General features: G+C 40.6%; 1 protein-coding gene across 1 annotated transcript in view; it reads left to right on the forward strand.

The window, feature by feature from the left end:
• BACE2 (beta-secretase 2) overlaps positions 1-13,087 on the forward strand; it is a 49,601-nt gene extending 36,514 nt beyond the window's left edge. Inside the window, exons 6-9 of the mRNA XM_086739905.1 lie at positions 856-957; positions 4,285-4,434; positions 6,229-6,397; positions 12,370-13,087. Of these exons, the coding sequence (XP_086596031.1) occupies positions 856-957; positions 4,285-4,434; positions 6,229-6,397; positions 12,370-12,623 (675 nt within the window). The 3' untranslated portion in view covers positions 12,624-13,087. The remainder of the gene's footprint in view (positions 1-855; positions 958-4,284; positions 4,435-6,228; positions 6,398-12,369) is intronic.
• Positions 13,088-14,187: the final 1,100 nt, after the last annotated feature.

Here is a 14,187-nt window from a genome sequence, read left to right on the forward strand (position 1 = left end):
TTTATTTTGTCACTGCACTAAAGATATTTTGTGTGACTTGATAACATCTAAACCAATGTATTTTAAATTCACTTGCTGTTTGACTTATTCCTAAAAAGCTTATGCTGCATATTACCTTTTGTCTTATGATTATGCTATAAACATAGAATCATAGAATGGTTTGGGTTGGAAGGGACCTTCAAAGGTCATCTAGTCCAACCCCCATAAACATGTCACTGTTCAGTTATATTGATCTTGCTGCATAAGCTGGGAACAAAAGTAGTTAATTTAAACAGCTGCCACAGCTCTTGAGCCAGTACTAAACATATGTAATGAGGCCTAATATTTCCTCACTATTCTTAAATTAGATACACCAGTTATTGAAAGTAGGCTCCTCTATTGTGTTTAAACTAGAGGGAGTTGTCTCCATGATAGCAGAGACCTTGATCCAGAGCTTGGACATATATGTAAGCTACATCAGCGTGCTTAGCATCTGTCTGCACTGACAATGAGAGTGTTTTTGCCCAAAGCACATGGGAGGTAGAGTGGATTAGCTCACACCTCTGAGAGAGGCCAGACTTTACTTCTTTTTACAGTGGCTTGGCCATTTGCAACAGCTGTGATGACATGCAGCAATTTGTTGCGTGTTGCAGAGAAACTCACTCTTGTGTCTAGGCAGTCCATATCTTGCTTTTGCTCTCAGGCTTCATTTGAGTTCAAGTTACCAACAAGAGCGAGCTGCTTGACAGGTATGACATGCAGGTTTGGGAAGACAGCTACCAAAAAGAAACAGCTTTGTTATTGTTATGAAACAGTGAAATCTGCATTATATTAACTACAGTGTGTAACTTCTCTCCTTTCTTCCTCCCTCCTTAGTATAATGCCGATAAAGCAATAGTAGATAGTGGGACCACACTCCTCCGTCTGCCCCAGAAGGTCTTCAGTGCTGTTGTGCAAGCAATAGCTCGCACGTCCCTGGTAAGCTAATGTCATTAACTCTGCTCAAAATATTAAATTCCTATTAAATGATCTCTGTAAGGAGTGTCATCTTTGCTGTCTACCTTGTAAGTCATAGGGTTTTAACCTGAGTGGAGCAGAATCTTTCCTGGTCTACTCCTCTTAATAAGTGAGAAATGACCAATAGTCTTTGATGGAAACGGAAAAGGGGAAGGAACAGGTGAAAAGGGAAAGGGAGGAGGGAAAAGGGGAGGGCAAGTACAGACAATGAGTGCGTGCATGGAAATGTGTCAGAAATAGTGCAGAGACGGAATATTTTGTTCTAAGCATTTCAGAAACATAGACATAATCCCTGTTGCCCTGATTTAAAGTATTAAGAGTGCAAAAATCAGTCCTTTCATTCAAAACTGAGTGTTTATAAAGTAGAAGAACCTGCTACTGCAAGCAGTTCCTTTCCTAAGTATAATGCTTATTGTTGTATAGAATGGATGCCATTCATTAGGATTATTCATATCAATAAAGCTGCTTTTGACCTTCATTATTGAATTATTTATGTTTAAAAGTGTTTTTCTTTGGAAATAGAGTGGGCTTTAGAAGTAGGGCATGGAGATGGTGGATTTCTCTGAGTGTAGAGTAACTGAAGCAGCATTTTCTGTTTGATAAAACCTATTCATAAATTTTGCTTGGATACAATGAACAGCGCCAAGAAGGTTAAAGATGAAGAATAAATCACAGATATTTCAATGTGAACAATTTTAATATTTTTATCATGGATTCACAATCAGACGGCGGTAGTCATTGCAAATCACAGTAACCGGACTATTGGCCAGCCGCCCAAAAGATGGAGTACTTGCCTGTATGCTGATAATTCAAGACTGAGATCCTTTTCCTACCTGATTGAGAGCAGAGATTTGGCATGAAGTGTTCTTTACTACCTGCCAATGTTCAGTATATGAAATAAATGTACCAGTTATCTTGTGTATCTCTATTTCCCTAGTTGCAAAGTTAATTTCTTTGCAAAGCACTTAAGTATTGACTGGAACAATTTCAGTTGATGGGGGGAGAATTGAAAGAAGCCTACCCAAGAGCTCTTGTAATGGCACCTTGTGGACAGGGCATCCTCCTGTGAAGTGGGTCACAGTGGTCCATACTCCTCTCTGATGTTGGTCAGAAGGACATTTGAAATAAGACCTTCCACATGACAAGTAAAAATCAGTCAGCTGATCAATAAGGTATTAGAGGGGAACCACTCCCTCTGGTTAATGGTTTTTGTTCTTCCTATTAAAAATGCATAAACTAACTCTTCTCTTTTAGAGTCTCTTTTAATCTCTTGCTGCTGCACCCCTTTCCCTCCACATACACTAAATTTACTTTCACAGCTCTAAACAAATGAGAGAGTCTGTTAAATAAGAAAGTAGTTACAAGATATAAGGATCAGATTCCAGCTATGTAGGAGCGATGTTAGGAAAATGGGTATTTTCAGCAATTGTACCATGGCATCACAACTGTACACTTAGCACTTTCTGCTTCTGGCAGGCTATATTTCACTGAAACATAAAATCATCTGCTGTAGTCAGACATACTTCTTTGACCACAGGTAGACCACAGGTGACAGGTTAACAGGTTCCAGCTCCTGGCTGCTTGCTGTGAGCTTCCCCGCAAGATGTTATTGCCCCCTCAGGAATACTGGGATAACTCTGTGTGAAGTGTTCCTTTATTTAAGCATTCCTTACTGAGCTGAAGTCAGAACAGCATTTCTACTCACAGCATTAATATAATGCTAAGTTAATAAGTTGGAGAAAGGAAGGCTCAAATAAACCTGAAATCTTTATTTTAATAACCTTTTAGATATCATACAGCCAAATCCACCCCAATGCATTCTTTCAGCATACAGAAGTAAGGCAAGGAAATGCAATGTAATAAGCAGGCTTTCTGGGAAATGAAAGTAGGCACTTAAAATAGAACACTTCATAGACTTCATCTGTCCAGTCTGGGTGCTATCTTGCAGTTTTTCTCAGATCCCAAGTTCCGCTTTCCAAGAGAAAATGGAAAGAAAGGAGAAAGATGGTTTTTAGCATGTGTGACCTGGCACATAGCTGTGAGGGACAGAGCATTCTGTCCTGTGCCAAGAGCTGTACTTAAGTGCGCATTGAGAGTTAAGGGTAAAAGCAGTCTGTTTGTGACGGTAAGTCTCATTGTGCATTTACATAAGTGTACCCTTGTTGACCCAAGAACAGAGATGAGCACCTGGAGGTATTAAGTCTCTAATACTGTACAGCCCTGACAAATATTTAATTGGCAGGTATGTGGGTGTGTCTGAATATTTGTTACCTGTAAAATGCCACATAACTAATATATAAGCTGGTGTTTACAAAATAATTTATATCACAGATAAATACAGTGCAGAGGCTGGATTCCATCTTTCTTCTTCACCCAAATGGGAGGCTTTGGCTGTGCAGTGTCAGAACAAGATATTGCCTTGGATGTTGCTTCACATGGGAATAAGAACCAGTGCAAAGTAATGCACTCAAATAAGGAAGGGCTTTCCTCTGATCTGGCAGCAGATCAGCTTCCTATGTTTCAGGGAGCATGAACATTAGACAAGATGTTTGTCTTAGGCAAAGAAGCTCTGTAGGGGTTTACTTTTTGCTTTGGTAATGCCATGGGTATATTAAAAAGCACTGTTAGTCAAACTTATTTCAAAAGCAGCACATCAAGTTACATTGGTAGTGAGTGACAGGGCAGCAACAGAGATAGGAGGATGTGTTTCTTTTTGTTGACTGTAGCAGACCTTGATTCCCTTAGATGCCGAGGGATTTTGGCTTAACCATTGGCTTCAAAACCCTAGAGTCAAGTAAGAAGCTGTGGGTATGTGAGGAAGAGAGGTAAATCCATCAAATATTCATGTGGTTTGTACGTTGGTTTGTGTTTTTAAAAAATGCCTGCTCCTTCAGAATGTTGATGTTTGGTAGAGCTGTTCAGAAGAGAGGAAGATACACAGTAAAAGCCCGTTGATGCTTTACCTCTTTGCGGTAGTGATTTCCCAGGGAGGTCATACATGTTTTACAGAAGTGGAAGTAGTGAGACACAGGTGGGGAGGGAAAGGAAAATTAACCTTGCTTTTGCCTCTTCCCCCTTCTTCCAAGTCATAATGGGTTATGATGAGCCTCAATTTGTGTGTTGGATTTTTGCTTTGATCCCTAAAGAAGCAGCTCTTTGTCAGACTTGTGTTCGTGCTTTAATTTCTCCATGGGAATGGAAGAGGGATCAAATAGCAGTAGTGATTATTTATAAAAATCTAACAAAATACATGCAATCTATTATAACTTTTTTTTTTTTTTAATATAGATACAAGAATTCTCTTCTGGTTTCTGGACTGGTTCACAGCTTGCGTGCTGGGATAAAACTGAAAGACCCTGGTCCTTATTTCCCAAACTGTCCATTTACCTGAGAGATGAAAACTCCAGTAGGTCATTTCGGATCTCCATCCTACCACAGGTCTCAACTTTCTTTGTTTATTCAGTTATGTGTTTATTCTTACTACTATAAAGCACATGCTTTTAAAAAATAGGAGCTATTTTAGCAGTAGTAGAGAACTGGCTTATTGCATGCAAGGGAAATATTTTTAAATGAAATTTTTAACTCAGTTTTTAAACGGGGAAAATAACAAATTTGTCAAACCTAAAACCAAGAAAGAAAAACACAGTTTCCCTTTAAGTGCAGTCCATATAGTTGGGAATTATTTTTTCAAATTGTCAGGAAAAATAGGCAGGTTTTTGTTTTGTTTTCACGAGCTTTAGCCACATTAGATGTCAATGCAGAATGTCTTCTCATTTTGGCCAGCAAATTCATTTGTTTTTCATGGCATTCTGAGTTGGAGGACTTCTGAATATGACAGTCTTGGCGATGAGCCTATGTGATCTCTTCACCCGTTTCTGTAACTTGGTTGGTTTATTTTTCATTAATATTCCATCCCAGCTTTTGTAATATAGAATCATAGAATGGTTAGGGTTGGAAGGGACCTTCAAAGGTCATCTAGTCCAACCCCCCTGCAAGGAGCAGGGACATCCCCGACTAGATCAGGTTGCTCAGAGCCCTGCCCAACCTGGCCTTGAATGTTTCCAGGGATGGGACATCCACCACCTCTCTGGGCAACCTGTTCCAGTGTTCTAGAACTCTCATTGTAAAAAATTTTTTCCTAATATCCAATCTAAATCTACCTCCCTCTATTTTAAAACCATTACCCCTCATCCTATCACAACAGGCCCTGCTGAAGAGTTTTTCCCCATCTTCCTTATAAGCCCCCTTATGGTACTGCAAGGTGGCAATAAGGTCTCCCTGGAGCCTTCTCTTTTCTCCAGGCTGAACAGCCTCAACTCTCTCAGCCTATCCTCATAGGAGAGGTGCTCCAGCCCTCTGATCATCTTTGTGGCCCTCCTCTGGACCCTCTCCAACTGGTGCATGTCCTTCTTATGTTGGGGTCTCCAGAACTGGACACAGTACTCCAGGTGGGGTCTCACAAGAGCAGAGTAGAGGGGGAGAATCACCTCCCTCGACCTGCTGGCCACGCTCCTCTTGATGCAGCCCAGGATGCGGTTGGCCTTCTGGGCTGCAAGGGAGCTAATCTTTTTTCATCTCTGGCTCCACTCTGCCCCCCCAGTATAGGTTGCAGTACAGGCTAGTATTCTCAGACATTACTAATACAGTCTTTTACCTTAGGGGATGGTCAGGAGCAAAGGGGAGAACGAACCTTTTAAGTATGTTTTAACTTGAAGTGTATAGTAAAGCCTTATGATAAGCTTTTGCTGTATTGATCATGTAGCTTGGCAATCTTTCATCTTCCCTGAGGAGACAAGGGGTACAATGTGACTTGAATTTATGAATCTAGAGCCTTGAAGCTGATGGTGAATACTCTCGGAACAAATTCCATCCTGATAATTTTTTAAATAATAAAATGATTCTCTAATTTGAGTTTATATCCCAAGTTCTTTCTCAGCTATCCTTCCCTTATGGAAAATACAATAAAAAGTGGCTGTCGTGAATTTGGTGTTGACCTTCACATAGTGTTTGACTGTGTTCAAATTTAAGCTTAGAATCCAAGAGCTTTACCTCTTACCTGCATGTAAGCTTTGACGAGTTTTAAATTGTGTACAGAAATCTGTTTGCCCCTATTCACACTCTATTTCCAGTGGAATTTGACTGCCTGAATATAAAAATCAAAAGGTCTGAACTTCTAAGTACTATGTGGTGGTGTTTCTTACACTCTCGCTTTTTTTTTTTTTTTTTTAATAGCTTTATATTCAACCCATCCTTGGAATAGGAGAGAATTTACAATGCTACCGATTTGGTATCTCTTCCTCCACGAACGCTCTAGTTATTGGTGCTACAGTCATGGAAGGCTTCTATGTAATATTTGACAGAGCCCAGAAGAGAGTGGGCTTTGCAGTGAGTCCGTGTGCAGGTAAGAGAAATACTGTCCAGGACTTGGTAAGTGAGGAAACATCTCCTGGTCTCAGAGAAACACCTTTGCCACTTGTCTGATGGAGGAAAAGCATGGTTATTCTGTAAGTTTTAAGGGTATATTTTTGAGCAATACCAAGCTATTCAGATTTCAAGAGGAGGGAAAAAAAAAAAGCTGTATTGCACACAGCAGTCTTCTGGCATGAACTAAATCAGCCTTGGCTCTGGGTATCTTAGCTGCGTTCTTCCCTCTGAGAGAAGATCTTCTTTCTGAGACATCTCTCTCTGTATGCGGTTTCCCAAACAGCTACATGAGACTTGTCCCTGTTTCTATTGCAGCTTCATTTTTGTGTAGTTCCTGTTCTAATTTGGAGATAAATGGATTCTTCACCTAACTTTTGCAATGTGCAGTGAAGTACCTTACTCACACTCTTCTCTTAATGTAAATTTTGCCTTTTCAGCCTCTCAGAAATAGTCAAAGAAAGAGCTAAGATTAAAACGGAACTCAAATTAAGACTTGCAGGTGTTTGTGTTTGTTCTAAACAAATAGGTTTCTCAGTGTAAGTAGAAAACCATTAATTATTTTTAATTAGCTGCTGAGAAAATGTGAAAAAGCTGATAATTTTTTTCTGATTTTACCATGCTGGTTAACTGTCTTGCTTTTTCATTATTTCTTTTCTCTCACCAAGAGTAGCTAAAACCAAGTGTTTTGAGGCTTCCTCCCCTTGTTGATGAGACATTGCTTTGGCACAACAAGAACATACAAGTGGGAGAGGAGGGGAGGAAAGAAAGTGCACCCATATGCAAGTCTCTGTCCCAAACAGAAGTGATCTATGCCCTAAAAAGCATTGTATCATCTGAGATTTGCATGAGAAAAGGACTATGACTGACAGTGCTTCTCTAATCCCCAGTACTTATGTTAGAGAGGGTAAGGGCAGTAATTACTTGAGTGCTTAATGCAACCAGGTAATTGAGGGGAAAAAAGAGAGATACTAGCTAGCCAAGTTGTAGCTCCAGGGCATTTTAAAAGCTTCTTTTTTTTTTTTTTTTTTTATCTCCCCATTGTTAGTGGGTTCAAAATTGCAGTCTTTTGAGCTTACTGTGAAAGAAAATCTGGATATTGATGTGGGTTGCTTAATGAAGACCTCTATTAGGTACCACCCAGTGATGAAAGACACATTTTGAATGCATCTGGAAGGAGAGTGTTACTAGACAAATACTGTAGACCAGGTTTTCCTGCCTTTCATTCTTCCTTGTGCTTCCTGACTGCAATTTTAGCCGGCATAGAGCTGCCTCCTGTCCCTGCCACGCTGCAGCCATTAATGGAGAGAGGAGGGGGCATTTTGACAGAACATATTGACCAACATGGTCAGCAGGGGATGCGAGCCAGCTGGTGTTCATAAGAACTGCTTTGACAGCATGTCTTTGTTGAGAAAAAGTGTCAGGGAACCATAATAACACCTTAATGTTAATATTGCTACATAGAAGCATAGGGTTTGGCCACTTCAAGTAGTTCTGCCCACCTTGTCTAGGGAGGAAGAACTGAGCTTGCTGAATAGAAAAGAAATCTGAATTTATATGAGCTTGGACACATGATGGTAACCGGCTGATACTAGAAGGCGTTTCCTCCTTATTTCTTTGTCTATGTTTCATGCAAATGTCTAATCTAGCATCATGGGAACTTAGCTTTTTGAGAAATCAGATGATACAAGCCACTGACTGAGACAAGATATACTGATTTGTCAGACTCCAGTCACATGGGGCAGATGACATTTTGCTGCATGTGCCAATTATTCTGAATTCACTTCTTCACAGCTTGTGGTTTCCATATTTAACACTACTTTCATCAGAAAACCACAACTGTAAGTGGTTAGCAGTGAGTGCAGTGCGAGGGATTAAGCTGCCTAACTGGCTTCCTATGGAGGCCAGCCATGTCCTCCATAGCAATTATGTTAATATAATTTATTTGGAGCTTTTTAGTCTGTTCGTGGGCATAAATTAAATTGAATTACTGGTAGCACAAATCTTCAGAAATAGAGAAATGTAAAAGACCATTTGGTGTGACTTTGCAATGACCTGTGTTTTCTTGTTTACAATAGAGTGTTAACACTAAATTTAAGGCCATGTTTTTTTAAGATGTTAAACAGTATGTGCTGAATACAATAATGGTGGGAACAGGACTAAAAGTCTTCACTTCATTGAACTCCCAAGTTTCTGTTGAGAAACAGAAGAGATGAGAACTGGCTTATCCCTCAATATTCCTTGCACCATTTTCTTTCTCCAGGATGCACCAAGAGTGTGGAGAGTTAGATAGATGGCTGCAGGAAGCTATTGCTTTGTAGCAGGAGAAGAAATTTTCTTCTTTCTCAATATGTGAAACCATCTAAGACTTATTCCGCCTGTTACTAATTTCAAATTGTTTCAAGTTGCCTGTTGATAATTTCAGGGATAACTTACTGTTTGCAAGATGACTAGGAAAGGTTTTGGATCAGGTCTCTTCTTGAGACGTTCAGATCAGCTAGTTAGTATTAGTGAAGCAACCTGATGGCTCCTCAGCATTGAGCAGAATTATACCTTTAGTATTTCTGTAGTAAGTGAGAAGATCATAGGAGCAAGACCTTGGGTATTTTTTAGGGAAGAAATGCACCAAACACTGTAATCATAAATGACTTCTGCACTAAACTGTGATGAGACAGAATGCACTCAGATTTGTGGGCACTAAACTCAGGAGAATGGATGGCATGATGAATAGCAGAGCTTCAGTCCAGAAGGACCTTGGTAACCTGGAGGACTGGGCAGCAGAAACCTGAAGAGTTTCAATGAAGAGAAGTCCAAAGTTCCACACCTCGAGCAGAAAACCACTGTGCACAGCTACAGTCTGGGAAAGGACTAGCTGAATAGCAGCCTTGCAGAAAAATAACTGGGAATTATGGTGGGCCCCAAGTTGAATGCAAGCCAATGATGAATGCAAGTAAAACTACATAACAAAAGGCAACATCCACCCTTACATTCAGGAAGGTTCAAGTTGGACATGAGGAATTTCTTCTTCACCAGGAGGGTGGTACAGCAGTGAAACAGATTGCCCAGAGAGATAACAGAGTCTCCATCCTCAGGGTTTTACGAGACTTGGCTGGATAAAGCCACAGCTGGCCTGTTCTATTGATGGTGACAGTCCTGCTCTGAGTAGGAGGCTGGACTAGGTGACTTCCAGGGGCCCCTTCCAAGCAGCACTTCACAATTTTATCATAAATTTGATATAACTTCAGGTTTGCCTCCTTTCCAAACCTATGTGAGTGAGAGGTGCCATATTTGTCCTGCAGTCATCAATAATTAAGAAAATCCCATTTATTTAAGGTCAAGAATTTATTGTAGGTAGCTACCACTAGATGTTTTAATAAAAATATGCCAAAATATCCTAATTCAGTTAATGTGTAATATGCTGTGTGCATTACTGTTAGTTTATGTTAATGGCTTGGTTGAACAATTTAGGCAAATTTCTTCTCTTTGGTTTCCTCTAAGTTTCCCTGGGGGTGGAAGAGGCTGAGAGAAAACTCTTCTTTTTGGAGGGAAGAAAGCAGAGGCTGTGCTGCTATCAAGCATTCTCAAAATGTAATTTAAAATGTCAGCCAGTATGGCAACAGTTTTGTGTTGCCTTTTTTAATAGGAGTAATTATTGTACTCAAGCCAAATAATGAGTAATTAGGGACTGTTTATTTTCAAAGCTATCTCCAAGGTGGAAAATTGTGCTCCTTTTTTTTTTTCCCCCCACTTCTTCAAAATAATGAATTCCTAAGTAGTAATACTTACACCTTGCATTTTATATTAGCATTATATGTGGTTTAGTTTGGTTTTGCTACAGGACTTCATAGAGACAGATGAAATGGTGTGAGGGGGTGAGAAGAAGAAGAAACAATTGCATGGTAGACAAAGCGCGATACTCGGACTGGGAACAAAACGGATCTCTGCCACGGGCCTTCTAGGTAGTCTTTTACAAGTCTGTCCGCTACTGCGCAGCTCCCTTACCATATCTATGTCACAGCAGTGGCTTGGCAAAGATATGCTGGCCATACAGGGTGCGTGGGCCAGTTTATTACCATCTGCTGAGTTGAGAGAGTAAGCGTTTGGTATTCACCAGTGTTAGGGTGCTTGTAGGTGCAGCCTCAGGTTTCACCCAGTCCGCTCTAACAGTGTATTGCTGCTGAAGGAGTCTTCCCACACTTGCAGCTGAAGAAGGGGTTGGTTCAGTTGAGCAATCCTACAGAAAATTCCTCATTTGGGCATTCTGTTTGTTACGACAGATTGGTCTTCCATCAGATCAGCAGGTTGCAGCCTACCAGTCACTAGCACCATACAAAAGAGGCAGCGAGGGACAGGAGTGAGGGCGAGCAGGACTGTCTCTTGCAGCAGCAGCCCACGATTAAGTTGAATTAAGTCTAAAGAGACTTAAACCTCAAAATAATATGAGGTGTTGGGAGGCCAGGGACTGAATACCAACTAAAATCTCTCCCAATAAATTGCAGGTAAAGCAGCCCATCTGTCCTGCATTTGTTTCTCCACAAAGCACTTTAAAGGCCGCCTTCTTGCCCCTCCAAAACCCAGGCTCCCTTCTTCCTTCCAAAGAGTATTTTAACATGCTTTCAGGAGTCATGTCTAAGATATGTGTAAATAAGCAATATCATTTTCAGTAGGATCACTTACAATTTGGCAAGAGTGTGTCTGTGTGTAACATGAACAAGAAATAAAGCAAAAGGTTTAAAACTGAGGCCTTTATAAGAAATACACAGATGTGTCTTGAAGTGTCTGACTAGAGAAGTCAATTACAGCAGTTTGGAAGACTTGTTAAAATGCACAGACAGTACTAACTGCAGGCTCTTAGTTGCCCCAAGCAAGCTAAAAGGTATCCATCCTTCCCTGGCTGGACCCGCAGATAGGAAATGCTCTGAATATTTTGTTGCTCTAGGCAACTCACTTGCTCTGCCTTTACAATTCATGTAGCCCTGTCCACAACTCAGGGGAACTTTATTGTGCTTGCCATGGTTACTGTGACAACCACGGGCAGCATAACCCTTTTAAACAAATGCTGGTTTAACAAGTAAGGGTTTGTGATGGTAATGGAACAAGTCACACAGTCTGTGATGTTACCGAGATGGATGGCTGTTCCAAAACAGAGCTGCCGAGGCACCCCTTCATGCTTCTTGCCTTAGCTTTGTCATCTCCATTTTTTGAGCAGCTTGGTTAGCGTCTCCCTCCTTGCCCAACAGCACTGCTCCTTCAGGTTGCAGCTCCTTACTCCTGACATTGACCTTCCTCTCCATCATTCCCCTTTTCTGTACAGCTGTCAACCAGCTCTCCTGCCTCACCTCCTCTTCTTTCTGAATTTTCACCTCCACTCACAAGAGTGTCTGTGCTGCTTTCCGCCCTGCACCTTGTGCTTAGGATACAGTCCTTTAAGGTACCTGTGAAGCTATTGAACTTGCATGCTGCTCCCTAAGACCCTGGAAGATAGCAAACACAGAAGATGTAAGAATTGTCTGAGGTACTCTTCCAGTCATTATGAATGCCAGAAACAAACAAAAATTGCCCAGGCCCTGACCTAATTCCATTGTAGGTGGTGTGGGATTTTTAAGCTTTGTTAAATTGACATTTCTGAAACATTAGTCCGGAGAGAAAAGGTAATGCAGTGGCTTATGCTTTAACTTGGGCTGTGGGAGACCTGATCTAAATTTCTGCTCTCTCGTTGACAGCCTGTGTAGATGTGGGAGTATTGTGGTCTCCTTATGCTTCAGATTCCCATTTTATAAACATGGCATACTACAATTTTTATTGCAATGAGAAATACAATAAAACATGAGTATGCTGAGGTCTATGGTGATGGAAAGAAAGGGATATACAGGTATTTAAGTGAGAACTTTTGTTATTTGCTTTCAAATGGTGTCCATAGACTTAATGTTTTTTCTTTTTGTAATTTCTCAGAAGTTGATGGCTCTCCAGTATCTGAGATTGAAGGCCCTTTCACAACAGCAGATGTTGCAAGCAACTGTGTTTCTAGCGTTTCTTTCCATGAACCAGTCCTGTGGATTGCCTCCTATGCTCTCATGAGCCTCTGTGGAATTATCCTCCTTGTACTGATCATCCTGCTGCTTATTCCACCACGGTGCCAGCATCGCTACACCGACAATGACGTGGTCAATGACGAATCCTCCCTAGTGCGTCATCGATGGAAATGAGAAACTTGATCGTGAAACCTGGGACTTAAACAGAATCAAGAACAAAGTACTTTGCCAAGGGGAAGAAGCCAATGCCTCAGTCCTTTTTACGTTCATTACAAATTGCTGTTGAAATCCCGCCAAATACCCTGCATCGTAACTTTTTAAGCTTTATTTTCTAACTCTGATTCTGAACCAAAGCACTGTTAACCACCTCCTAAGTGCTACGGTACTGGATTTGCTACTACAGTACAATGAGCCTTTATGCTCTCAACAGTACCTGCTTTAAAAAAAAAAAAAAAGGAAAAAAAAGATAAACACACCGTGATGTTCTTCCAGTGTCTGAACAAAATTGTCCATCCTTCTTTCATAAAAAAAGGAGCTGTCAGTATTTTCTAACTAATCGAGCCCTGACTGTAGAAAAAGAGAAAAAATAGTCTTTCTTATTAATTGCATTAAATTAATACTGCTTTCTGTTTACATCATTTCATTTTGAAACTGTGCTTGTGGTGCGGGGGAGGGAGAAAAGCCAGAGTTAAGCAGCAGAGAAAAGAAAATGAGGTCAAGAAGAAATGTTTGTTTGTGTTTTTTTTTTCCCTCAAGATCACTGCTGCCACTTGAGAGGGTCACCCTTCCTGAGTGTCATTACAAAATAGTTTGAGGGGGTGAAAACTGGGAAAGAAACTTGTCCAGCCTTAGTGTAAACCAAGACTACCTCTCTTAATTTACAAGGATGCTACCACTGGTAAGCATGTGGCTTAGAACTGATCTTGAAACACAAGACGCTCCATACAACCAAATGCAACTCCTTGGCTTCTAAATAGTGGATTTTATAAAAATTAATACTTCATGACTTTCCACTTTGGTGCACAAAAAAAGCCTTTCAGTTTCCCCCCTAATGTGGGTTTTGTGAGGCTTGTTGTTTCTTTTGCATTGAGGATGACCGATATTTAGTACAGGCTGGTCTGCATATGTGTGGACAGATGATAAAGCTAAGGTCTGCATTCTGCCATCTCTTTTGGTACCCCTAGTGAGCGTGTAACAAAAAGAACAACAAAATAAAAAAGATAGTCCTTTTTTTTTGGCTGAGCTCAGCAACCTGGAAGTTCAAGGGAAAAGTATCTGTCTTCATGGACAGGCTGTGAAGAGAAAGTCTTAATGCTGGCTTGTTTTTCAACTTTAACAGCAGTTGGAGGTGTTTAGTTTGGCTTTATCAGTGTGTCAATCAAATGAAAAGTGTGTGTACTGACTGGCTGAAAACAAACGTGGTAAGATCAAAAACAATAGTGGGAGAGAACAGGAAAGAATGTATTTGACCAGACCTCCATTGTGCAAGCATAGATCTTAATGCTGAGGTCAGAACATGGTATTTTCTTTACAGATACGACATTTTTTTTTCTTGTATCTAGTCAGTGAGCATTGCAGGAGCTCCATTGCTTTTCTGTAACACTGGCGTCATGGGTTTGAAAGATAAACAACGCAAGGTTGAGGAGTCCTGTCATCACTATTAGTTATCTGTTTTTTAAAGGAAAAAAAAAAAAAAGGAAAAAAAAATCCTTTGCATTTCAATAGCAGAGCTGTTTCC

Source organism: Chlamydotis macqueenii, chromosome 1 (assembly GCF_036417535.1).
Source record: "Chlamydotis macqueenii isolate bChlMac1 chromosome 1, bChlMac1.mat, whole genome shotgun sequence".
In the NCBI taxonomy this organism is placed as follows: Eukaryota; Metazoa; Chordata; class Aves; order Otidiformes; family Otididae; genus Chlamydotis; species Chlamydotis macqueenii.